The 21339-nt window shown below is 49.1% G+C and overlaps 1 protein-coding gene across 4 annotated transcripts in view; it reads right to left on the bottom strand.

Moving 5' to 3' along the window:
• Positions 1–9479: 9479 nt before the first annotated feature.
• Positions 9480–21339, bottom strand: part of PIK3C2B (phosphatidylinositol-4-phosphate 3-kinase catalytic subunit type 2 beta) — a 74965-nt gene continuing 63105 nt past the window's right edge. For all 4 annotated transcript variants that reach the window (XM_075122019.1, XM_048826359.2, XM_075122020.1 and 1 more), the window contains 16 exons: positions 21173–21267; positions 20741–20921; positions 19996–20103; positions 19190–19282; positions 18213–18342; positions 17596–17732; positions 16720–16889; positions 16204–16360; positions 15465–15574; positions 15003–15204; positions 14283–14407; positions 13503–13620; positions 12939–13020; positions 12432–12538; positions 12196–12324; positions 9480–11737 (listed from right to left, as the gene is read on the bottom strand). In XM_075122019.1, coding sequence (XP_074978120.1) covers positions 11549–11737; positions 12196–12324; positions 12432–12538; positions 12939–13020; positions 13503–13620; positions 14283–14407; positions 15003–15204; positions 15465–15574; positions 16204–16360; positions 16720–16889; positions 17596–17732; positions 18213–18342; positions 19190–19282; positions 19996–20103; positions 20741–20921; positions 21173–21267 — 2133 coding nt within the window. In that variant the 3' untranslated portion in view covers positions 9480–11548. The remainder of the gene's footprint in view (positions 11738–12195; positions 12325–12431; positions 12539–12938; positions 13021–13502; positions 13621–14282; positions 14408–15002; positions 15205–15464; positions 15575–16203; positions 16361–16719; positions 16890–17595; positions 17733–18212; positions 18343–19189; positions 19283–19995; positions 20104–20740; positions 20922–21172; positions 21268–21339) is intronic.

Below are 21339 nucleotides of genomic sequence, written 5' to 3'. Positions count from 1 at the left end.
CCCTGTCCCACTGAGCTGAGGTTCCCTGTGCTCCTGGGAACCCCCCTCAAAAAGCAGGGCCTAGCAGTCAACATCCCATCCCCAGCTGCAGGCTCCAGAGCGAGGACTGGGGTTCCTTCCCCTGCAGCCACTAATGGGGGCTGCAGGTAGCTGCTGCTGTAGGCAGGGTCTTCCTATATGTTCACCCCCTATGTTCCCCTGAGCCCAGGTTTCCAAGGCCCTTGCTACCCTCAACTCCCTGACCTCCATACTGGCAGCTACCCCATTGGCTTACCCCTGCAGGGGCTTCTCCACCTGGACCATGGATTTAATATTTCATGAAGAGTATTATTTCATTTCCGCAGGCCTTCTTCTTGCTGCCACCCTACTAGATGTCTAGCAAAGCCCCAGCTGAAATAGGGATCAGCTAGTATGTTTCAGCAGCTCTGCCTTAGAGGATATGGCAGTGGAGCAAAACATTGGTGGTAGGAGTGGGTGGGTACCTTTCCTACATCTTGTTGCAGTATCCTTGATCTCATGGAGGGGCAGCCACACAGGCTGGGAAACACTGTCCTAGAGGCTGCACTGCAGAACAGACTGGTAAACAGAATCTGCATTGTGTCCCGCAATCCATTCTGCACTCTCAGTTTAGAGATTCCAAATGATGAGACATTCCTCTTCTACTTTCTTGGGGAGTTTGTTCCAGAGCCAATGAGGCCATTATTCCTAATATCCATCTTAAATTTTCCTTTTAATTTTATCACATTTCTAATTACACCCCTTGTACTGTCCTGGTATCTTAGTGTTTTGCAGCTTCTCTTAAACTTATGAGAACCTCCACCTGAAACCCATGTTCTGCAGTTTGGCCAGGCTGTCTTAATTTAGTCCTTTTAATCTTTTATCGTAAGTCTACTGAGTCCTTTATTTTTAGATGTGGCTAAGAGGCAAAGAACAATTATGAAACGAAATAGAAAGTGTGGGGGGAAAAGCCTGTGGTAGGTACCGTTATCAGCTGGCATAGGGTGAGACTGCTCTGCAAACAGTGATAAGAGGCTGGTAACCACATTATCAAAGGGCACATTCATCAAGGTCACGGAGATTAGGGTGAGCAAGTTGCCAAAGGTCCACTCCACTCACCCTTTTAGGACATAGCTGGTTAAAAGTAAAAGTGAAGAAATCTAGGAAAGGAGCAGATAACTTCATTGCAGCTTATTTAATTGACTATTTGGTCTATCATAGGCATCCTAAGACTGCAATAGGGTGTCTTATGCAAACCAGAAAATATTGTATACAAGGATAAACTGTTCAGTGAAGCACCAGGAGACTTTGGTTCCAACGGGCAGAGGCTGCAGATGTTAAAGCGCAAATTTTTAATAGAAAGACAGTGACATTGAGACATCTCTGAGCTTGAGGAAGAAATGGGAAGCGTGGAACTGATTGGGTGCATGAAGATCTTTTTCACATGAGAAGATATGCAGCAGAAACTGCAAATGGTAATCAGAGACTTAAGGATGAATGTGGACTAATAATAATAATAATTAATAATAATAATGTCCTGCTCTTATCTAGCTCTTTTCAGTAGATCTCAAAGTGTTTTACAAAGGACATCAATATTGTTATTTCCATTTTACAGATGGGGAAACTGAGGCATGGAGCCGTTAAGTGATTTGCCTGAGGACACTCAGCGGGCCAGCTCTCCCTAGTCTTAAGCCCACTGATTAGAACAGGGGACTAGAGGTTAGGATCACTGGGTTCTGTTCACCACTACTAGTTGTTCTTGCACCATCCATTGAGGTCCACAGTGTAGTCAGTCATTGACTGCATGTGTGTTCTGTCTGCGTGCACAGGCCAGTTAGCCTATACAGCAGGCTCTGATCGAACGGCCCAAAAGACCACAGACTCTGTTTCTGTAACGAGGGCACTTGGCCAGGTTCATTGGCCACGAAGTATGGTCCTAGCTCCCCGGATCAGTGTCTACAATTACACTACGACATGTATGCCTGTGACAATGGATGTGGCTCAGTGAATGGGGAGACTTTCCATTCTCCCCGGCCCTTGGCGGGACAAAGACACGGACCCTGTGACCCCTCTTTTATAAAGTGATACAAACAAGTTACATATTGCCCCTCTGCCTCGTACATGTAGGTTCAGTGAAAACATCTCTATTCATCATCCTGACCTTGTCTTTAAGAGGGGTCATTGTTTCCTTGTATCATCTTCAGAGCGTTCGTTTACACTATAACCCTGTATCAGGGTGTTCTGGCACCAATTGTTTTTAGTCCTTTATGATGGGACAGGGAATGTTAGTCCCGGGACGATGATTGAGGAATGTAGTTTTATGATTGAGCCTTGGGGGCACCCCCAAATAATTAAAATATATGGATATTTTATAGTTTTTTATATATTTTATTTTAAAATATTTGCAGTATATATAGATATATATGTATAGTCTGTATGTGTACGTACGACACCACCTCATATCCAAGCATATCAATCCTTTTCCAATCTGGTGTTGTAGTCTGGCCCTTTTACTTCGCTACTTAGCAACACACTCCTATTAGGGCAATTACAGTTACCACCTGTATCGTTATTAGTGGTAGGCTGAGTATTTTGAAATACTGGGTTAGGCATTATTACAATGTGTCCCACAGTGCTATGTATATGAGAAGTAAAACAGAAATTGGTAGTAGTGACATTACAAATTAGGCCTTTATATATAAATTTCTTGTAATTAGTTACTACACAGTACTGCCCATCCATGTTACAGGTTACCCTTACTGCTGGTTGTCACCCTCTGGTAAGCTTCGCTGCGCAAAAAAAAGAACAGCTAGCTTCTCTGTCCCATTGGTTGCATTGCTCTGTGACACACCAGTAGGTGACATGGATGCAGTTTTTTCCTAAAGATGCTGTCTTCCAGCTAACTTGACTGGATAGTAGCCAATTTATCAAATATTGCTGTGTCAGGTCCTAGTATTGGTATCCAGACAATGAACAAGATTGTTTTGAATAACATTTGCCTCAGTTAGGATGCGGTGTCACTGACCCCAAGTTGTGACGAGTACTAACGGGATTTGCCTACACAATTCGTAGTTACTACAAAACGTAATTTCTTTACCAATTTGTTTTTTTTCCCTTGCCTTGTTGTTTGCTGCCATTAGTTTGTTAATTTTTATCTGTGTGTTGGTGAAACCGTTTAGCAATGTTATGCACACTGTGAATGGTGTACAACAATAATAGTTGCTTTTACACAGTAGCCAAATTCATCCATATTTTGATGCTAAAGATTTAAAATCACTGACACATGAATCCACTTTGCTTAATATACAGTTTAAGTGACAGATAGACATGGTCCAGCTAGTGGTTTTTAGCTGATTGCCTACTTAATAGTCCATATACGGTAAACTGAGGTGTACTTGACCAGTCTGTTATTTATAAAGCACTTCATTTTTCTTTTCTTGATGCTTGGGGTTTTCTTCCGTGTGTACTGATATCTTCTAGTGTCTTCAGGGTGTGGTATCTTCTGGTGGCTTTGGTCTGTGGGATGCAACCTTAAACAGCTTAAATTAGTTAACATCATAATGTTTTGATTGCTTGTTTACATTTCTCTTGTTTTCAGTAACCCAAATTTAATACACAGATTAACTTTGTTTACAATGTAATAGGGACCAAGTGTTTTATAACACAAGCTATACTTTTGCAATTGTTGTATAGACGTTCATTTTCACTTGTGGGGCATTACTAATATTTTATACTAAATAAAATGTTTAACTGCTAAAATAGATGCTTACAATTTTCTAGGAGAGGGTGTATTGCTTTCCCCTGCTGAGCACTCTGTTTTAGCAAAAGAGTTAGTAAGAGAATTTTTACCCAAGCTTTTTAGAGTTAATTTGCTTGTGATACCAGTTCCACTTTTGCTAATTGTTTAGAAGCACAAACTTTAATAAACACTCCTTTCCTTTAACATAACATAAAAGAGAATAAAAATGAAACCAAAATGAATTTTAAATACAAGTCTATGCAAATACCTGGAGGCTATTAGACTTTCATGACACTTGTGTTTGGGAGACAAAGATGAAAACCTGTTGAAATTGTTTGGTTAGCTTTATGCATAAACTGTTATTTTTAAACAAACATTCTTATAACTATATTTAAAAGTGAAAACAAGTTTATAAAAACCCAAACAAGAAATTGACATTTTGTTAATATTACCATTACCTTAATGTTGTGGTTTCCCCTTACAATTTTTCTTTAAATTAAAAAAACCCCAAAACTTTGTGATTCATAAAAGAGATTTTTTTTTTGGGAGGGGGGTGCAATTGCATTATTTGTTAAGGCAGAAATATATGTTCATATCTTTAAAACTGAGACCTTTTTGAACTTTGCAAAAAAAATAATTGGTGTTAATAATATTATGTTTATATCCCAACCACAATATTAAAATAGTGTGGCACTACTTCTATTAAAAAGAAGTATAACTGACTTTCATTGCAACAAAATAAAAACCAACAAAAAAAAGTAATGATGTGACACACACAACGTACATCACAGGACAACATACGTGACATACTGTACAGGACAAACTTACAATTAAAAGCAAATGGCACCAGAATTCTATTTATAACTATACAAGATAAGTTTCAGAGGAACAGCCGTGTTAGTCTGTATTCGCAAAAAGAAAAGGAGTACTTGTGGCACCTTAGAGACTAATAATAAATTGGTTAGTCTCTAAGGTGCAACAAGTACTCCTTTTCTTTATACAAGATAAGGCATTAAAACTTCAGTTACTAAAGCAATGCAGTTTAAAAACCAGACAAGTAAACAGAAGGGTTAAACATTTAAATAAGCAAGTTATTATCTTTTTATTGAATCTTTTAATAAAAATTGGTTACAAATTCATATTGTTATTTCCCCCCCTTTGTTGTATTAATTTAGTAACGTCAGGCATTTTCCTTTATTTTTCATTACTTTATTTAAAAACTCTGCTATCTGGAAATAAGGAAAGCCCGTGTTTCAAATAGCCGACAGTGGTTAGGATTAGAAGCGGAGTTGGAATTTCTGTTGCTAGGCAACCATATATTTAGGAAAGTTAGGAGTATTTCCAGCTGTTGCATTCCTGAAGGGTAGAAATAATTAATGTATTGGATTTATTGAAAGGCTTGACCTTGTTTTCTCTTTGCTTGTTTGCTGTTTTTGTTTTGTTTGCAGTTGCTTTATCTGTTTGGAGGTTCTGTAGAAACTGTAACTTTTAAAACAAAGAGGGAGACCAGGAGTGAGGAGAGGCAGGGAAAAGCGGGGGAAGAGCAGACTAGGAAGGGAGGGATACCTGAGCCAAGAGAGATTAAGTCTATCAAGTTATCTGAAAGCACAGGCAGCAGCAGCAGCAGTGAGTTTAGCAAACTGAGAAAGGATATAAAGGAAAACTTAACCAGTATGTACAAATATTTGAGAAATAAGGTTATATTATTAGCCCTGAGCAAAGACTAGGGCTCCATGGGTTAAAGCAATTGGCAACCCGCACTCCTTGTTTTTATCCTGGCTCTAAGAGGAGAGATGGGGTCATTACTTACTCTTGTGAAACCTGAATTCGTTCCCCCACTGTCTGTTGCTTTTGTCTGCACGCCAGATGGGTGGCAGGAGCACCCTTGTATGCTACAGTTAATTGTTTTGGGGGCAACTTCATGTGTTAACACATCAATTCTAGCTGTTAAATCACTCAATCTCAGTTTTTCACTTTGAAATTCTTTATTCACTCCCCTGAGATTAAGTCACAACTCCCGTCTCCTAATGTGCTCTGTGAATTGTTCCATTTTTCCCTTTATCGGATTTACCAATCCAGTGAGAGTATTATTTGCTACTTCTCCCTCCCGTGCACTTACTTTTCCCATTGTGACAGGCACCAGTCTAGGTCTCTGTTTCAGTTTTACCAGAATCTGGCTTGTATCGTACGGTAGTGGTTCCAATGTGGTGGTCCCTGTTTCATTTTCTAATTTTGCTAGGGCCACCTTTTTCCATTTCTGTCCCCATTCTTCAGGCACTATATAGGTACCTGAAGCCCGTTGTTGACTACCAGTATTTATAACAAGGGACGCACTTCTCTTTGTTGCAGATTCTTTACAGCTGTTCCCAGTGGTTTAGTCTGTTCCTGTGCTTGCGGTCTCTGGCCTGCTTGCCACCCTGCTAGGAGAGTGGGAGCATTCCAGGGCTCTGTGGCTTCTCTTGCTTCTTTTAACTCTATCTTTGTTTCTGTTATTTGGCCTGCCAATTTTATGGTGTGTTGTCTTAACCATTTAACAGCCAAGGCTATAGTTTGCAATATTCTACATTTCTTACACTTGTTTTTCAAGGCTACAGTCTCTGCCCTAGCCTTACAGATTCCATTCCATGTTTCTTCCCCACTACCTTTTAAAATTCATATGGACCTCCTTTGCTGGCAACCCAGTGCAGCGTCCATACCTTATTAAACTCTATAAGGATTTGCAAGGAGGGATTAAGGGAGTTCCCTAGCTCGTAGCTTTCTGCCAGGTTAGATTGTGATTCCTACAGAGGACGGCTCACTTACATTCAGATCAGCGGTCAGGGTCACCAGTCTAGTCAGTCATTGCCTGCATTTGGGTTCTCCCTGCGTGCTTTACTGGCTCAGGCCAGATAGTTCGTACAGTAGGCTCCAATCGAACTGCCCAAAAGACCACAGACTCTGTTTCTGTAGTGAAGGTACTCGGCCAGGTTTATTGGCCACAAAGCAGAATCCTTGCTCCCCGGATCAGTGTCTACAGTTATACTAGGACATGTATGCCCATGACAATGGATGCAGCTCAGTGAATGGCAGGACTTTCCATTCCCCCCTTGTTCGGACAAAGACACAGACCCTGTGACCCCTCTTTTATACACTGATACGAACAAGTTACTTATTGCCCCTCGGAGGTGATTAGTTACCACCCTTTATCTTGTACATGTAAGTTAGATCAAAACATCTATAGTCATCACTTTGTCAGCCTGACATTATCTTTAAGAGGGGTCAGTGTGTCCTTGTATCGTCTTTGGAGAGTGCGTTCACACATAACCCTGTATGTTCTGGTGCTACCCTCCTGGAATGGGTTTATGTGAATATGTTGGGTTTTTGCAACTCCAGCCCTATTCTTGCCAACTTCATGTATGCGGCAGGGCCTGACTTCTGCTCACAGCTTGACTTTTGCTCACTTTGCTTTATATTGGCACGGCCTACTTTAGTTCAGGCCTTAGGCCTTACATCAAGCCCCTTATACAAGGCCTTATGTCTTAGGCTCGTTCTTTCTACACACAGTATCAATAGAGTCCACTAATTTTGGGTGGCCAAATTAATTTTGGAGGTACCAACCATATGCAGCTCCCGCTGACTTGAGCTAGACTAGTGGGTGCTCAGCATCTCTGAAAATCAGGCCGAAGCCATCTCACATTGAGCACCTAGAAATTAAGGTACCAAACTGAGTGACTACTTTTGAAAATTTAGGCCTGAAAGACTCTCTGCCTCGGTTTCCCTGTTTATAAAACAAAGGATGATACTTATTTATAGCTCAGGTGTGTGATAAAGCAGCTACAGCTCCACAGGTGAAAGGTGCCGAGAGTTGGTTCTCGTTAGCTCTTCCTCTTAAGCTTCTGGTGTATTTTCAAGGACCAAGCTGTCACTGCTGAAAGAACATTATGTATCTGCACTAGTGGAGAGACTGCCCTGCTACTCCTACGGAAAGAATAGTCTCTTTGTTCATCCTCCCACAGACATAGTAAAATATATATTACTATAATTTCCCCACTAAAACTCATACTGACGGGGATGACGTTTAATTTTTGTTAGTGAGCAAACTGAAAGACAGGCAGTTACAATGAAAATTCCAATACTGACACAACAAGTCCCGGTGGACAGGAAATAGCCAGTTAATTTCCTTATTTTACCAAATAAGTGACCAGCCAGAGCATTAATAATCCTCGTGTCAGCTGTAGTGTAGGGAGCGGCTAATGTTGAGCCGTGTGTTCATTAAAATTGTAACTGGTAATTAAGAAATTCTACCCTTCAAAATATTCATTTAGTAAGGGTGAGGCATTCAGGTCACTCCAAAGCCAGCATTTAGCAATAGGTGGGCTGGAGAACATCATTAACCCAGCAATCATTGTTTCTTAGGTGTGCCAGGAGAAAAAAAGACCCAATTAAACTATTACATTGTGTTCTCTGTTTGCTCAGCGTCTTTCAGCTCCTTGCATGTAAGCGCACGCTTTGTAATCCACATTGCTCCGCTCTGCTAGTGGCACTCTCTGCTGAATCACAGACATAACCTGACCAGGCCTTAGACTCAGCCTGAGGTGCAGGATTAATTTAAACCTTGTTTTTTTCCTGACAGATGAAGGCATAGGAGGACGGAGAGTTGGTGTGGAAGTACACCATGAGGCCTTGAGCTTCTAAGGGTTAATTTGCTGTCTCACTTCCCTCAAAGGGTTAAATCTGTTAGCAGTATCTTGCCGTTCACACTCCTGCAAGCCCAACCCAAGGAACAGCCATCCTCAGCCCCAGCCTCCCTGCAGCAGCTAACATGCATCCCGGCCTGGCATCATGGTAACAGCAAAAGGTTCCTCCGCATTCCAGTTACGCATGGGAGCATGCTGTAGCTATGACTGATGCAGCCCCTCGGCAGTTGTAATTACAGGTGGTAGTTTAAGAACTAAGTATGTTTGTAACGTGGATTGTGTGTTGCTGTAGCAACAGCGTCGGACAATAATAAAGCCGCTTCAGTAAGTGCGGAAGCCTGTGCTGGCCTTTCCATTCTCCACCCAGCACGCTCACAAGGAATGGATACTGTGAGCGAACTCCCATTTCTCCATGAGAGTGGTTTACTTTTTCCTCCTCTGCTCCGTGCCCTATGTTAGGTTTTCATCTTCTCTCTTTTAATATGGTTTCTTTAGACCCCTTTTACATTTTGATTTAGCGTTAGTGAGCACTGGTTTGACAACGAAGGGGACTGGAATCCTCTCTTTATGACAGGCAAAACAGCCCCAGGGCAAGATCCCATCTCCGGGCCCCATCAGTGTGCCTCAACTCTGACTTAGAGGGATGAAAAGGGGCCTTCAGTCCTTGGCCTCTCTGCTGAGATTGCAAGCAAGAGAGCGAACAGCAATGGCAGTTCTGTGATAGGGTCCTCTCCCTAGGAAAGTGGGCTGAGATCCACCAAAATCATTTCGCAAAGGCAAGTAGGTAGCCATCCCTTGGTATCTAGTTTCATTCACTACTGAGCTGGTCGGGATTTGATGTCATAGAGGCAAAAGGCTCCCTACCTCATTCCCATTCTCCAGCGTGTCCCAGAAACACAGAGATACGATGTCTGCCCCCCCTTCGCTGGACTGGAGTGCAGTACAGCCACTTTCACAGAGTAGCAGCCTCACTGGCGTGATTCTGAAATGCCGAGATTGCTGCTCAGTGGGCAGGTCCACCCTTGTGACACTGGCTTTGGGGATTCATGAGGCCACACGTTCTTCCATTGTATTTCATTTCCTTTTATTTTAATGCCACTATTTTACAACCGAGCGAGATGCAGGTATCTGAAAGGTGCCTCTTCAGGAGCCCGAACTGCACCCCAACACAGATTGTGGGGGAAAGAGCGTTGCCTGAAGAACTTGGCTATATTTGAGGACATCTCCTTAATGCACCTCTCCCAAACCCACCGGTGGAGGTTCAGAGATGCCACCGCCCGACACATCTGCAACTAGTCAATACCATGGCATGGAGGGGGGGATCCTTTCCTCAACCCCAGCTTATTTAAACCCATTCACCTCCTAGATACAATATTTAAAACTTTTAATATAAAGATAAGTTCATATTCTCGATCCTGAGAAATGTTTCATCTGTTTACGGAATTCTCACTGTAAACAAAGCACCATTGACACCTCGGGGGGGGGGAGGGAGAGAAGAGGAGACAGGGGAGGGAGACAGCTGCTTGGGGTGGGAGGCGCCTGAGCTCTTGAACTCTGCAGTTTAGGGCAACCCCACTATTCTGCCTGCCCCATGGACGGAGCCCTCTCGCCTGCTCTCCCCTCTCTGACACCAAGTGGAAACAGGCATCCTTTAAAATCATTTTTACAATGGGAATTAGATCTTTAAAAACCAAAAAAGGTTAAGAAGGGGGTATTTCCTTTCCCCTCTACACAGACACACACAATATGAATGTAACAAAAACAAAAAATCATATCTTCTACAAATGTTTCTCTCCCCCGAAAGGCTGACGAGAGGAAGAGCAGAGCCTCTCTGCTCTTTGCGTGACCACCAGTGGCTCCTTCTCCTCCAGGCATGGAAAAGTCTCAGTAGAAATGGCATCGTGCTCAATACCAGCGTAATTCTGATCAGTGAGCAAGCCCCACCCTTCCCAGAGGGGCAGATTGGCATTGCACAAGCCCCACCCCATTTGGTACAAAGTGGTGGAGCTGCAAGTGACCAGCTCTTTCATGTGGAATCTCAAGCTCTGAGGAACAATTTCCAGAAGTCACCTGAATGAGGGATAAGATCATCTCCCGCTTCCAAGATTTGACTGCCTCTACCCCTAAGACTTAGCCCAGCCCAGCCCCTCGCAAAGTCTCCGCTGCTGCTTCTCCCTTGGAACAATTCAATCTAGTGAGCAGGGGACCCGGGGGGGGGGGGGGGGGGGGAAGAAAAACATGGACAGCCAAGTATGGTAAAAGTCATGCTTCTGAATGTCCAACATCGCCACAAGGCCAGAGTAAAGGGCCTTGGGGAGTGAAGCACAGCTGGAATTGAAGTGAATATTGCTGGCATTTTTTCAGGGGGCAGGGGAGATAATCAACCGTGACAGTCATTCCCCAGGAGCAAGGTTCACAGACTTGCATGCTCTCTGGCGGGAATCCAGAACAGAAGGCTCTACACATTCACAAATTATACAGCTCTCCTTTGGAAGCAAATTCTCTGAGATGGACAGAGGAGGCAGCTTGGATCCTAGCATACCACCTCCTAAACCAGAGACAAGGAGGGCTTATCTGCTGCTTGTGGCCTTTAGGTCCCCCCTGCCCCCAGAAGTTCCTATGGATATATACATTCTTTTAAAACAAACTCCCTAGGGACAGTCCAATAAGAACCTTACTGATGAAGTATCTCTCCTCCCTCCACACCCACAGGTCTCTTCTCATCAAAGCCTCATGTCCCATCTGGACACAAATTACTTTTCATTATTTTTTAAAAATAAAAATCTCAAAGAAAAAAAAAGTGTCCCCGATATTCCCCCCTCCCTCATTGTTGCTCCCTTGACACAAGGTAAACTTAAAAAAAAAAAAAAAAATGACTGCAGCCTTTTCAAGTCACAATAGGATTTCCTATTGCGATGTTGAGTTCCCAGTTTCTACAGGGAAAATGTAACAAAAAACCACCCCCAAAAATGAACACCTTCATCTGCAGAGAGAGGGTTTGTCTCTAGGTCCTGCTTGCAGAAAACAAAATCCATCTGGATCCAGGATACAACTCCTGGGACTCGCGCCCATTCCCACGGCCTAGCACTGCAGGGCTGACGTGGTTCCAAAGACACTGCCACTGCTGTTGCTCTCCTCACATGGTCCCTTGGCCCCTGGAGCCCAGCTCAAACCAGCCCATCTTCTCTTGGGTCAGGTCCAGGTCCCGTAGCTTAATGCAGACCTCCCCGAGAAGGATGTTCTCCCAGAAGCTCTCCTCGCTCAGGACGCTCAGGCGCAGTTCCCGCTGCTGAAGGTCTCCTCTGGGAATCCCGTCGTAGACGAGCTGCAAGACAGAGAATGGGGAAGGCCCTTACCGGTCCAAACGCGGTACCTTGGCAGCCTGGAGAAGGAAGTTCTCGGTTACGGAATGGGGAGTCCCTACTGTTGCCCCAACCATGCTCTGGAGGGAGAGTGTAGCTCAGTCTCCATGAGCCATTCAGTGCTTGGCCTCTCCGCTGAGAGGACCAGATAGGAGATGGGCCCTTTTCCCTGGAAACTGGTCTGAGACACCAGCTCATTTGACAAGCTGCTGAACGTTCCTCAGTCAGCGGCGATTTTTGATCCCTACTGACCCAAGCAATCCAGCCAGTGCACTAGTAGTGGCAGGCAACTGGAGTCCACCCTCGTCCGGGAAAGATGATAAAGATTCACTTAGCTGGCCCTAGATCTAACCTAACCCCATCACAGCTGAATGCTCTTTCCATGAGCCCTATATGAGGGTCAAAGGGAATTGGACGGTACCATTTCATTGTAAGTGGGGTTGCAGGTTTTCCGAGCCACTTTGGTTTTTCTCTTGGTGGTTTTCTGGGGGTCAGGCAAGAGATAGATCTTGACGTAAGGGTCAGGGTCATTCCCATCCTGGAGAGGCTGCTACAAGAGGGAGAGACCAAAAAAAACCCCAGTCATTTCCATGGCACCAGGATACAGACAGAGCCTGCACAGCAGCCACGGCTGCTGCTGGGATTACAGGCACCTACCAGGCCTCGGATGTGCATCACCATGATGAAGAGCTTGTTGTTCTTGTAAGAAATGGAGAGCTTCACCTCCCCTCCCACCTTCCCGATGGGCCGGGACCACGTGGCATCTGGAAAGAGGCAAAGGACAGAGATAGGGCGCAGTGCCTACCAGCACAGGGGGTGAGCTACAGAGGCCAGCACAGGTTAGAAACCTAGCAGCGACACAGCGGTGCAGCAGCAATTCGAAACCACATGCCAGCTTCTTAGGAAGAAGCGTAAAAGTCGTGCTTCTAAATACCCAACATCGCCACAATGGAATCCCCTGGAGGGGCTGTTTTTCCTTTAGGTAACCACTACTTTGACCCTCATTCTCCTGCTCCATCAAGGGGTCAGGAAGGAATCTACCGCTGTGGTTTAGTACAGCATAGTACAGGTACATTGCGTGGGTGTGTTACACCTTCTCTTTGACACGCCTGATATTGGCCTCCATACCAGACTAGATGGACCATATACAATGAATAGTGATACCTGCGGGCTTTGGAGCTGGATTGGTGCCTGCAGCCTTCTCATCCCGCGGGAGTGGTTGGAAGAACGTATACACAAGATCACACTGCAAGGCAAGAATAGCACAAGTCTGGCTTGTATTACACAACAGAGGTAACAGGCTCTTTTCTCCATCCGTAAGCATGTTCCGCAAACTTCAAAGCAAGATATGTAACGCCACCATCAGTTATTAATATAGCACCTTCCATCCTCCAGAATCTCAAGCCAGAGGAACAACTCACCACTTCGATGGCGTGTCTGATCTTCAAGTAACTTTACAAACTGGAATTAAGTTAAGACTTGCAAGCTCCCTGGGATCAAAGCTCATGTTCCTGTCCCCGTTTTACAGATGGGGAAAACTGAGGCACAGAGAGACATGACTTGCCCACTTCTCACTAACACAGTCTGGAAAAGGGCCCAGGAATCCTTTCCCTTAGTCACTTGCTATACTCACTAGATAAGTTCTAGAAGGGAGTGTTATCTATTAAGCCGTGTATGCTAGATCCCTTCTCCACCGTAGACTGAGAGGCGCTGAGAAGAGAATCTTACCTCAGCCACCTCTGGGGCTGAGTGGATCAGATGCCAGATGTAGCCATTCAGCTCCTCTTTCCTCCTGTCGGCCATTGCCTCGCCTCGTGACCGGCCGATCACAAACCTACTGGGAAAACTGACCAGTTGTGTGGGTGTAGGAGAGAGAGAGAGAGAGAGAGAGAACAGTTAGCAAGTCCCCAGTTGAGGGCAGCAGAATGCACTGCTGAAGCAGTAGTACCCCTAAGTCAGCTGCTCTTGCCAGAGGCAGCCAGTGTTGCACTGAGGCACATCACACCACAATGGTGCCGAGTCGATTGTTTCTCAGCAACAGAATCTAGAGGACTTTCCGGGACAATCTGGACAGGTGCTGCCAGCAAAAACTGGAGGATGGGTGGGCAGGGAATACTGGCAGGGTGGGAGGGCCCTAAAGCCAAGGATAGCTGGATCCTGACAGGTGTCTCTCAGCACCGAGAGAATCAAGAAGGGCTCAGTCTGGGTGGGTGCTGTCTGGAGCCAGGGACAGCTGTAGTGGGCTGAGTCAAGTTACAGTGGTCTGGGAAAGCCAGGAAGCAGCATAGGGGAAAAAAAAAAAAAAAAAAAAAAACCACGGGGAGACTTGTCATCGTGGGTGCTGCCTGGAGGCAGGCAAAGCCCATGAGGGAGGCGCATCCCCTCCTCCCAGCATGCACCAGCCCAGAGATGAACCAAGCCCCAAACCAGCTGCAGAGCACAGCCCCTTTTCTCTGGGGGTGGGACAAGAAGTGGCGCTGAGGAAGAGAGGAGGGGCAGCAGGGCTACCTGGGCAGGTGGGAGGAGGGGAAGATGAGGCGTAGCTTGTTGTGCAGCTCCTGGAACTCCTCAAAGGTACGCTGGACGTAGGTGACCTCGCAGGGGCTCTCCCGCTGCACCTTCACAACGTACGTCTGCAAGACAGGGAGGCAGAGCCTGTTACCGCTGGCATGCCTGCGTCTGATCTAACTTATTACCAGGACAGATCGGGAGTAGCCCAACTGACATCCAGATTAGCTCAGAATCAGACCCGCCGTGCATGCACTGAAATGCAAGAAGTTTGAAAATCAGACAGAGGTTAAATGGTTTCTTTTGGCATCACTTCAGACCCTGTTAAAAGCTGGGGAAAGTTTTCAGGAACATGCGTCTGAAGGGAGGCAGACATTCAAGTCAAGTCACCTTTGAAGGCCTCATGGAAGGGTAAGTGGAGAGACCTGGGTTCTAATGAAATCATACATGTAAGGGCAGCCATCCACTGACAGGTCCCACATTTCCCTTCCTCCAGAGGACTGGGTTTGCCCCCTCTAAACCACTAAATGTTCCTAGTGAGGCCAGAATCAGGAACCGCTGCAGCAGCCTTAATTTGGTTTGTCTCTCTGCCCCTAGGACTCCACTGAATGGCAGTAGACCCGGCCTTCCTCCAAACCCACCCCCCAGCACAGAATCCCTCTCCCAGATCTCTCATCTCCCCTGGCACGTATCCGGAAGAAGCAGAGCTGCAGTGCTCACATAGCCTTTGCTGGGGTTGAAGACTTTCTCATGGCGGCAAAGGAAGACGTCGCGGATCCGGCCGGCTGTCTTGAGTGTGTGCATGCGGGGGGCGAAGGAAAGCACAGGGCGGGTGTCCGAGCCTGTGAACTTCATTTGCGCCAGGTTGTGGATGAAGAAGTTGAGCTTGGTGGCCACGCTGCCCAGGCTAGACTCGATCAACCTGCAATGAGGGAGGGCAGCGTCACAGTGAGAGAGGGGGGACGCCATCCTGGGCCAAAGGCAGCTGCCATTCTTGGCACCCCGGCCCCTAAACTCTCCTGAGTGCACAAAGGCCCCTCAACCAGGGATGCTGAGACACAAAGAGCTGGGCTCCTTTCCTAGGAGTGGGGTGTACAGCCACTGAAGGCCCTTCCATCTCTCCCTGGTGACAGAGGGGCGCCCCCTTCCCCACCTGTTGCCCAGCACCAGGTGCACTCTTACCTGGTGAAATAGGTGGTGGCATCAGCCTCGGAGTCCTGCGGCCGCAGGGCGTCGTAGACATACTTGAGGTCCTCGAGGTCGGAGAGCTCCGGGATACCACAGGACAGCATCTGGGGAGCAGGGCAGCCAGGTCAGTGCCAGGCGCCCAGAGGTGGGGAAGGAGCAGGGAGAGAGAGATGGACCAGCCGATCCTGGGGCCTCTATGCTAAACACGGCCCAGGTGCGGGTCAAGATGGCCTGTCCAGCATCCCCACTGAAGTCTCCTTCAGTGGAGAGGGACGGGGGCCTTCTCCCCATCACTCACATCCACGCCCCATAAGATGTACTTAGCGAGCCCAGCCCAGCGCTGGGTGTGTCTGCCTGGATCCAAGTCACTCATGTGGGTGAGGACAGCGGCGTGAGTTCCGTATGATCAGGCAGTCATTGCCGCACTTCAGACAGCTGGAGGGGTGCTTGCATGACACTAAGCACATGCCTCCCCCCAAGGGTGGAGCATGCTGCTTTCATAGCGCTGTCAGATGGGACCCAAGAGCCCAGGGTAGGGGGCAGAACCCGAGAGGCCAAGGGGCAGCTGTAGACTCAGAGGAGGAAGGGAATTTCCCCAGCACTGAGGGTGGGAGGCATCTCAAGGCCTGGGCACGGAGGGTGGCCTGCTCTTTGGAGATCCTTTGGTAATGAGGCCCAGCGAGAGCAAAGCCGCCGCAGTGCCTGGACCAGGGCAACCCTCCCGTGTTCTCACCAGGCCTAGCAGGTTGAGGAAGAGGTGGGTATGCTTGCGAATCAGGTTGTACGCCTGGCAGCAGAGATCCACAAAGTCATGGAAGCGGCTGGAGGGCTTGTCACCACCATTAATAACATAGGCCATGTCCGAGGTGAAGACGAACGGGGCCCGGTCCCTGCACCAGAGAAAGAGACACGCATGCCCAGATCAGCACAGGGTGTGGAGCAGAGGGGTCGACCATGGGAAATGGAACAGATAGCCACTCCAGTCTGTCCTGCATCCGACAAAAGACACCCTGATCCAGCTGGGAACAGCCAGGCTCCCTGACAGCCGCACAGCAGACCTTCCAAACCACTGTATCCACAGTACAAACTGTAGCCCTGTAGTCTCACAGAAACATGGCCATCCCCAGCACAACAGCTGCAGGGAGAATATATTTGGTAAAGGGAGCCAGGGCTAAGTTCTGCTCCAGCGTGCAATACAATGGGATTGTAGGTATCACCCCTCTGCCAGGCGCCTGTGGGTAACACCCACCTTTTGATGTTGCCAAACATCTGGGCATGGCCCAGGAACCTGCCGAAGTCGATGTGGAACATGTGGCCGGTGGTTTTGAGCATGATGTTGTCATTGTGCCGGTCGCAGATCCCCAGCACATAGGTGGCCACGCAGCACCCAGCGCATGAGTAGATGAAGTTCTCCACTGCCTGGGAGAGGGAGAAGGGGTTAAAGCAGGTGAGAGGGGAAGAGAGGGAGAGAGACTTCAAAAAGGAATTGAGAGGAAGGGGAGAGAGCATGGGAATGTTTAGTCCCTCACTCTCAGGAGCAAGCTTGGTCCGTGAGGTGGAGGGGGGCACTTAATGCTGCTCAGCTCCCCCACCCGCCTTCACCAGGAACTTGTTTTAAGTAACAAAGCATTAAAAAAAACAAAAAAACCCTTGCACTCTTGCTGTAGGTCCTACATATAAACAAACCTGTGGGTACAGAATCACAGAAACGCAGGGCTGGAAGGGACCTCAAAAAGCCATCGAGTTCAGGCCCCTGCACCAAGTCAGGACCGAGTATATCTAGACCATCCGTCCAGCTTGTCCTTAGATGCAGGCACAATCCAGGAGCACAGGTGCATCTGGCTGGCTTGCTTTATGCAAAAGGTCAAGATCAAGCTGACTTACCAAAGGGCCTAAACAAAGCCCAGCGCCATGCTCGAGCCGGGCTCAGGGTGCATCTGTCGGCCATTGTTTATGTGGAGGGCTTACAAGAAGTTAAGCATATTGGAAGGTGCATTCGTTTGTGCATCATCCCAAACTGCAGAGGCTATTTGCCTCCCTCGGACCCCTGCTCCCTTCCCTACAGAGGGATTTGTACGACCCCTTTCCATTCCAAAGTCACCCCGCTGCACTCCCACGTCACTACCTTCTCGTACTCATCCTCCGTGGGGTTGTGCTTCTGCAGCCAGTCTGCCAGGGGGCGATCCTTGAAGGAGCCCGTCACCCCATGCTCCACCTGGATCTTGCGCAGAGTCTCTGCGTTGGGGATCATCTCCACCATGCCTGGAAGGGGAGGCAGCAGGTACCAGGGTCAGCACCCAGAATCGCCACTCACTCTGTCCGTCCAAACCCTCCCCCTGCCCCGGGTGGCACAGAGAGATCCCAGCCTGGGTCCTCAAAGTCTCAGCAGCCCTCTGAGAGGTCAGCGTTCGGGGCCAGCCGTCACCAATCTGCATGCCTTCATTTGAGAGCCTGACTTGAGGCACTTCGGGCCTGATTTGCAGAAGGGCTGAATGTCTGCAGCTGCACGGACCAAAATCCGCCTCTGAAAATTGGGCCGTAAGAGTCTTCCGTGGCATCTCCCTCTGGTGGCAGCACAGAGACACCCAAAGGGACAGTTGCTGGGTTCGAGCACTGTTCATCCTGGCTCTGCAGCCGCTGGATTCCCAACAGTGGCCCCATGCCGAGAGCATCACAGCCCCAGAGGAGCAGCAACTTCCTGGGAGGGAAGCGGGAGACAGTCACACCCGGGCTCCGACTTACCCCGGCCCCGGCCAGTGGAGAAGCAGCGGAAGATGACCATGCGCATGTCCAGCCCCTCCTGCACCCAGATCTTATTCATAATCCGGATCATCTGCAGCGTCAGCATGTCCTGCCGGAGGTCGTCTCCACACTGGCAGTCACAGGAGGGAAGGTGCATGGTCACAACTGGCGTGTTTCCATGAAGGCAACAGCTCACTGTTCCCTCTCTGGGGTTCCCTCTCCCAGGAGCGATCTCGCACCCTCCCCACAGAGGCTCTTCTCAGATTTAAAGAGGGCACTGCCAGCTCTGCCCCTGCCCAGCAAAGCCTTCACAAACCCCCCGATTCATGAATGCAGGACCAGTCTCTTCCACCATGTGTCTGGGCCTAAGGGGGGTTCACTTTTTTGGGGGACAGATGCGATTCTGTGGGAGCTGAGCAAGTGGGAACATCAGGGAGAGGTGCCAACAGTCAGGTCCAGATTGTGGAATAGGGAAGGGGTGGAAGCCTCCTCACTTGGGACACTGAAAGCAGGACTGAGCACCAGCCTGGGGGAATAGATTGTAGGGAACGACACTGCCCATGAGCTACATGATCCAACTGGCTTTTTAAACCTTCTGTGGCAGAGACTTTGTGGGTGAAGAACTAGACTCAAGTGCCTTCCATTGATGGTATCCAGAGGGCGCCCCCCATCTTGCTATTTAGTGAGGGCATTTCTCGGGGAACTAGGTTTGTCACGCAGCCATGGCTTGCGGTGGAGCTGGTTCCCATCACAGTTCGGAGACCTTTGCTCACTTTTTGCTTGACAAGCGGCTGGTCTCACAGCTGCTGCAGGGACGGGAGCAGCCAGAGAGGAGGATGTGCCCTACTGGCTACTACTCTGCAATGAACTCCTCCGCACTTTGACCCAGAAGCCTCAGCAATGGCTGTTTGATCAGAACTGCGTGCCAGAGGTGCAGGCACAGAGCCAACCGGATAAGCAGCGGCAGCAGGGCTCACCTTAAAGATCACGCGGATGTTCTCCCCGAGGGCATCCACGTTCTGGAAGGAGAGCTTCAGGGGCACGGCGTTGGAGTTGAAATAGGAGCAGTCCTGCCACCAGGGAGGGAAGGAGGAGACTGTCAGAAAGAACCAGAGCTACCTGGGGATATGAACATTGCTGCAGCCCTGAGCATCCTAGGGTTATGATCTCAGTCTGCCGGGGGACACAGGCTCCCACTGGTCCATTGCCTGTCAGTAGGCCAGCAGCATCGATCAACCTGCCCGCTGCAGGGATCACCACCTCTGGGCTCTGGCTATCTGTGATGCGTAGAGCCACCAGGCCCAACACTCGGGCCAGAGGATTTATGCACTAGCCAGTCACCAGGCTTCTCTCTGCCTCGCTCATGCAAGGTCCTTGGAGGCATTTGACTCACGTCCCCAAACCCACACCGAGGTTCAGCTAGATTGGCACTGCAGCTCGGGGGAGGCAGAGAGCTGGACACACCGCACTGAGGCAGGTGCGGGTGGGTGCATGGGGATGGGGTGCAGATCAGGAGACAATCTGGAACGTTGGGGCAGGTGGAGAGGAGACACAGGGCTGGTGGTCAGGAGCACATGGGTCTGAGGTACGCGGGCAGATACTGGTGCTCTTTGCGGGGTACGTAGATTAGGGGGAAGAGCTGATGGATGGACAGTGCAAAAGGTCTTCTCATTAGAATCCGTTGTCTTGGAATTCTGTGCCTCTGGGGGAATTAGCCCTACTACAGCAGGTGGACCAGCAGCCCGGGTCCTGATTCCCTTCTCACCCCGGCTCAGTCACTCACCCTGGGCACGATCCCCTTCACCAACAGGCTGGGGCTAAGCGGCAGGCGGCAGGAGCCATTGGCGCTGAAGAACTGTTTCACATGGACCAGCCCGTCTCGGAGAATGGCCTGCCGGAGACGTGGGGAGGGGTGGGTCACAGCCTTGCATGCACATCCCTGCCAGCATGCCAGCCCTGCCAGCAACCCACTCCAGCATCAATGCCCCCCGGAGGGATCGACTGGCTGAGGGGGAGCTGCAGCTCTGCAATCCCTTTGCAACGGCAGCTTCTCACTCTCCAGCTGCAATGCGGATGCACCATGCCTGGGAACCCTGCTTTGCGCAGTGACCCCTGAAGGAGCGGCGCTAGGCAGGCCTGCCTAGTCACCCTCAACTGGAGGGAGGTGCCCGTGACCTCAAGGAATTATGGGTGAGGAGGTTGGGGGAGCCTCGGCACATGTGTGGAGTATGGAAGGCCCCTCAGTGGGGGATGGGAGTTGGAGGAAAAGGGGGAACAACGCTCCTATCCCATGACCCTTCAGCAACTCCGGAAGGGTGGGGCTGCAGCCAGCACTCCTACATGGCTCCCGACAGCGCCTCCCACTGGGCGAGGTGGGAACTGGGGCAGCTGGGAGGTCCCCTGACAGCCAGCGCTCTTGGCCTGCTCCCTGCAGACAGAGGAGTGCTGTCCATAAGCAAAGCAAGCAGCTTTCAGTCGGACCCCCCTGCCGCTCATGCCCCTCCCAGAGGTACAGGCTAAGCACCAACCTGTCGCGAGGACGGAGCGGCCTCCCGAACCTGCTGGGCCAGCTTGGCCAAGGTGTTGACCAGGCAGCACTGCCGGTCGAACTCCTCTCGCAGGCCTTTGCCACAGCAGCAGAGCAGGGCCGCCAGCAGGTACTGGTAGCGGATGCTGAACTGGGAGTCCTTGAGTCCGTCCTTCAGCAGCCTGGGGGAAGAGGGCAGCATGGAGATGTCAGGACAAGGGGCCCCCAACCCCTCTCATTCCTACTCTCCCCAGTGCAGGAACTCCAGGGTGGGGAGCTGGGGCTTGTACCTCACAGGCTGAGAGGGGGACAAGTCATGGCTGGTGATGTTAAATGGTGGGATGCCCACTCCCCAGGCACCTCCCATCACTTGGGCAGGCCCCCGCTGAGCACAGACCCCTCCCAAAGGCTGCAGCACCCACACCAACATTACCAGAAGAAGTAGTGGGTGATTCTCAGGTCACAGATGGCTCGCTTCATAAGGAACCGCACCAGGGGGCTGTCGAGGTAGCACTCATACTTCAGGGCCTGGGAGGGGAGAAGCAAGGACATTTCTCCACCAGCAGGCAGGACAGTCGGACAGGCCTGGCCCTAACCATA

The sequence above is a fragment of the Caretta caretta genome, chromosome 21, assembly GCF_965140235.1.
Source record: "Caretta caretta isolate rCarCar2 chromosome 21, rCarCar1.hap1, whole genome shotgun sequence".
Lineage (NCBI taxonomy): Eukaryota > Metazoa > Chordata > Testudines > Cheloniidae > Caretta > Caretta caretta.
The sequence above is the reverse complement of the archived record's forward strand: the minus strand, read 5'-3'. Positions and strand labels throughout refer to the sequence as shown.